The sequence below is a fragment of the Erythranthe guttata genome, chromosome 6 (genome assembly GCF_056151865.1).
Source record: "Erythranthe guttata isolate IM_541 chromosome 6, IM_541, whole genome shotgun sequence".
Classification (NCBI taxonomy): Eukaryota; Viridiplantae; Streptophyta; class Magnoliopsida; order Lamiales; family Phrymaceae; genus Erythranthe; species Erythranthe guttata.
Window position 1 is genome coordinate 16,667,509 of NC_142538.1, and position 4,903 is coordinate 16,672,411.

General features: G+C 33.1%; 1 protein-coding gene across 1 annotated transcript; it reads left to right on the forward strand.

The window, feature by feature from the left end:
- Window positions 1-1,775: 1,775 nt before the first annotated feature.
- LOC105955712 (DHHC-type zinc finger family protein) lies at window positions 1,776-4,669 on the forward strand. The gene is made up of 7 exons (XM_012979499.2): window positions 1,776-2,251; window positions 3,198-3,290; window positions 3,397-3,498; window positions 3,582-3,653; window positions 3,764-3,862; window positions 3,965-4,060; window positions 4,183-4,669. The coding sequence occupies exons 1-7, from the start codon at window positions 1,991-1,993 to the stop codon at window positions 4,276-4,278; spliced, it is 819 nt and encodes a 272-aa protein (XP_012834953.1). The 5' UTR covers window positions 1,776-1,990; the 3' UTR covers window positions 4,279-4,669.
- The last annotated feature ends 234 nt before the right edge of the window (window positions 4,670-4,903 follow it).

Here is a 4,903-nt window from a genome sequence, read left to right on the forward strand (position 1 = left end):
TAGATATTAAAGTAGTGGAGAGTGAATAGTAAAGAAGGGTAAATTTGAGAATTAAAAAAAGTTGGACCTATCACTAATAAAGGAAATGCCATCTTTATTAAAAAAAATACTAGAGGGGTTCTCACTAATAGCCCATTTTATATTATATATAGATAATTGGGCTAGAGAATAGAGATCCACAAATTAGGCTGGACTAAGAGCATCTCCCACCCTTAACACCATTTTTTCACCGAATCCTATTTTTGGTGGTGAAAAAATGGTGTTATCTCCCACCCGTAGCACACCATTCTATAATTTCTCTATTTTTAGTGACAAAATAGTGTATTTGGTCTCCCACCAATTTCATCAAATTTTACACCAAATAATAAAATGTTAGTATTTCACCATTTTACCATTTATAGAGAATAGGATTTGGTTTGGTCTCCCATGACATTTCACCAAATATATTACAAAATCATAATTTTAATGTTAATTGTAAATTTAGTCTATTTTATTACCAAAATATTGATTATGAATTTGATCTTAAACAATGATTTTATTAAGTATATAATTTAAAAATTATGATAAATATCAAAAATTTATTAAAACATGAATGAAAATCGACTTAGATTATTATACATATAATAAAACCATGAATAAGCAATAATTTCACTAATTATTTCCTAAAAACCTTACAACATAAATTAATCATAAAAAACATTACAACATAAATTAATTATAAAAATATTACAACATTTGTTTTGGCCAAAAAAATTATTTCATTGATAATAAGGGTCTCATTAAAACCTTGTTTGTCCTTACAAGGAAAGTGTACCTCTTATTAGCAGATGAGTCTCATCCACCATTATTATTGTCATCATCTTCAACATCATCTATTTGATCACGTTTATCCCTCAAATGTGCTACCAGTCTTCTCCTTATATAGTTCATTATGCTCTCCTCGATTTATCAGATTTTGATGTTGATTAAGAAAATTATCATATTTTGTATTACCTAAATCTCTTGAAAGCTTAGCAGGCGGGACAGTGGATAAACTTTCATAGTCAAGGTTGTCGTGTAGATACCCACCACGTTCTTCTTCATGTAAGTCTTCTTTCTTACAAAATCGAGTTGCTCCTCTAATAATTGCAAACCAAGCTTGAAGAACTCCAAATGCCCGTTCTACATCTTTGTGATATGATTCATGTTTCTGTACGAAATATTTTTCTTTGGCGCATTTGGGTTCACTAATGGCTAATGGCTTGTACTAAAGTTGACCATTTATGATAAGTACCGTCAGCTAAATAATAGCCGACATTATATTTCCTACCTTTGATTGAATAATTAACTGATATAGATGTACCATGGGTCAGTGCTTGAAATAAAGTTGATTTTTGTAAGACATTAACATCGTTCTTTGTAAAACTAATTCACTAATTAACACTAGTATATTTACTATAAATATGTTTATAAGTTGGTAATCCCATGAAATTAGTTAATATAATAATGTTATATGCTAGTTATAAAATGGTGTTAATTACACCAAATCCTATTTTCACTTCTATATTTGATAGAATAAATAGGATTTGGTGAAAAAAAAATGGTAAAATGGTGGATGGATGGGAGATGAAAATTTCTTCACCAAAAATTTGCTGAAATATAGGATTTAGGGATATAGTGATATAGAGTTTGACTGGGGTGGGAGACTAAACTAAATCACTATACTTTTAGGTGTAACGGTGATTTAGAGATTTAGGTTGGGAGACTAAAAACACCTAAATTAGGTGATAATTATAGGATTTGGTGATGGGTGGGAGATGCTCTAAAGTGTCAACAAAAAACAACGGAAAAAACTAAGAGGGACCAAGAAAAAAAAAGAAGAAAAATTGGAGGAAAAAGTTGAAAAGTCCATCAGTTTTTCGTACTTCTCCACAATTAAATTAAATTAAATTAACAACAAGGGATTTGATTTGCGTGATCATTTGGGGGAAAAAAAAAAGAAATTCCAAAAATGAAAATGAAACTGAAAAGATTTGCATCAATTCCAGTTCTATCAGTGGTTATTTTAGTAGGATTCGTTCATTATGTGACGGTATTTGTATTCATCGAAGATTGGTTCGGATTGCGGAGCTCAGCTGGTTTGCTAAACTCTCTGATCTTCACTTTCTGGGGTTTTCTGTGTGTTTTCTCACTCTTAGTGTGTGTTCTTCGTGATCCTGGCCGCGTCCCATCTCGTTATGTGCCTGATGTTGAAGATAATCAAACTCAAAATGTGAGCCCTAATTTTTTTTTTCCTGTTATTACACTTTTTGTCGATGCAACTGCATTTCATTGATGGATTTTTCTTTTGATTTTAGTAATTAACTGTGTTTCTTTGATGGATTTGTTTGGGCATTTTGTTGTAGATTGTATTTGTGTGTGTGTGTGTGTGTGTGTGTGTGTGTGTGTGTGTGTGTGTGTATTTGGGGATTTTGAGAGTTAGTGCAGGATTAGAGATATTTAGAGAATCAAAATCAATGACAGTGTGTGTGTGTATTTGGGGATTTTGAGAGTTAGTGCAGGATTAGAGATATTTAGAGAATCGAAATCAATGACAGTGTGTGTGTGTGTGTGTGTGTGTGTGTGTGTGTGTGTGTGTGTGTGTGTGTGTGTGTGTGTGTGTGTGTGTGTTGTGTGTGTGTGTGTGTGTGTGTGTGTGTGTTTGGGGATTTGAGGATTTTGAGTGGTGCATGATATGAATTTACATATACAACGGAGAATTACTGCGGGAATCGAGATATTTAGAGAATATAAATCAATGATAGTGTATCATGCCTATATAGGGTTGTGATTGATTATAAAGAACTAAGAGTGTTAGCTGGATTATCTTCTGTTCGACTCTTCGAAAATACAAACTTGGCGAGATGATTATGTTCCGTATGTTGTTAGCGAGGTTATTTGCAAACTCTTTAAATGCACAAACTCTTTTTTTTTTCTTTTCTGTTGCGATTTTGCGAACTTAAGAAGGATTAAAGTTTCCGGAAGTTCGAAATCTTGGTAGAAAGATTATGTTCCGTTTAGCTCTTCGAAAACACTAACTTAGCAAGATTATGTTCTGTTGCAATTTTGCAAACCAAAGAAGGATGAAAGTTTAAAAATTGTATAAGCAAAACACGAGCTTCTTTTCTTCGAAGCTCAATATTAAATTGAAATTATTTTTACATTAATGGCTTTTTCAGGGCGCGAATCAAAGGAACTGCGACAAGTGCTCCGCTCACAAACCTCCGAGAGCTCACCATTGTCGTGTCTGCAGAAGGTGTGTTCTGAGAATGGTGGGTACAAAGTGTTTTTTAGTATTAATTTATTATTATTTTCTAGTAATTTATTTATTTATTTTTCTTTTTTTAACATTTTTGTTGGTGTAAAAACTCGACGCAGGATCACCACTGTTCATGGATTAATAACTGCGTGGGCCACAGAAACTACAAGTCGTATCTTCTTCTAATATTCTACGCATTTATTGCAAGCACTTACTCTGCGGTAAACATTCGATTTGTGTATTTCTATTTATTATCATTTTAAATATTTATCCACTTATGTTTTTATCTTTGTCGAATTCTCAGATCATTATAATTGGCAGCGCACTTAACAAAGACTGGGAGTCCACCATAAATCGTAATCTCAAGGCATTTCACGTGAGTTAGTTATTAAATCCTTATTAGCTACTTTATTTTGTCGCATTTTAATTGTGCGATTTTTTAGATTTTTTTTCTAAAATTATGTGACGGAGTTGTGTATTTCACAGATAGGTTGTGGAGTTTTAAGTGTGAGTCTAAGTGCGATGCTTGGAACTCTATTGGCATGGCATGTATACCTCACTTCACATAACATGACAACTATAGAGGTAAATAAAATTGAGTCTTGAGCGTTCGATCACACCTCGTTTATTTCCTTTTTTTAATTATGATTGAATTGATGATTTAATTATGAATCTTTTTACTCTCAGCACCACGAAGTAAAACGAGCTGCATGGTTAGCGAGGAAATCTGGACTCGTTTATCACCACCCGTATGATGTTGGTTTTTACAAAAATATTTCCTTGGTATCTCTCTCTCTCTCTCTCTCTCTCTCTCTCTCTCTCTCTCTCTCTCTCTGTGTGTGTGTGTGTGTGTGTGTGTGTGTGTGTGTGAATATTTGATGACGAAGTATGTAATTGATAATCAGGTGTTGGGACCAGACATGCTAAAATGGCTATGGCCGACATCAGTCAGTCATATCAAAGACGGGCTTAGCTTCCCGACTATACGTGATAGCTCGTGAAAACGGTTGTTTTTCCAGAGTGGCTATTGCGTAATATCATTTTTATGGTGACACATTCATGCTCTCAGGCTATAAAAACTAGTAAGTAGTTTTTTTTTTTTGAACATTGAAAACCTTATGCTGGGTTTTTTTGAAAATACGTTGTGATGTTTTGCCCCTTGGATAATTCATTTGGAAACGTTGTACAGATTGTAAAAGATCGTATAGTCGAAAATAGGAGAAGTTAGAACTTTTGTGGTGTTATAACTATGGAAAATGGAGAAATGAGTTGTGAAATTAGAAGGCAAGAACAAGATATATATATAGAAGTAATGTAGAAAAAAAGATTTTTTTTGTGGGAAATTTGTATCTTTACCTATAAGATTGCACTTGAGTTCATACTTGGTTTTCATATAGCTTCTCTATATAATGTTGCTTTAGCCTATTCATTATTTTATTTTTATTTTGTGAAATTTTGTGTATAAAAACAAAGACCAAGAGGTATTGGATGCTGGATCTACACCTGGTGAAAAGCACCGGGTGATTTTGCACTGAGTGATTTTGCACTATAAATGTATATAAATAACTATCCACTAAGCACACATACACGTGAGTATGTGTTATTATGTATAGATCAAAGGTACAT

Excerpts from the sequence above, each read along its gene's own strand:
- LOC105955712 (XM_012979499.2), top strand. The coding sequence starts at position 1,991 with ATGAAAATGAAACTGAAAAGATTTGCATCAATTCCAGTTCTATCAGTG. Across the intron at positions 3,291-3,396 it reads GAAGGTGTGTTCTGAGAATG|GATCACCACTGTTCATGGAT; the intron begins GTGGGTACAAAG and ends AACTCGACGCAG. Across the intron at positions 3,863-3,964 it reads ATAACATGACAACTATAGAG|CACCACGAAGTAAAACGAGC; the intron begins GTAAATAAAATT and ends TTTTACTCTCAG.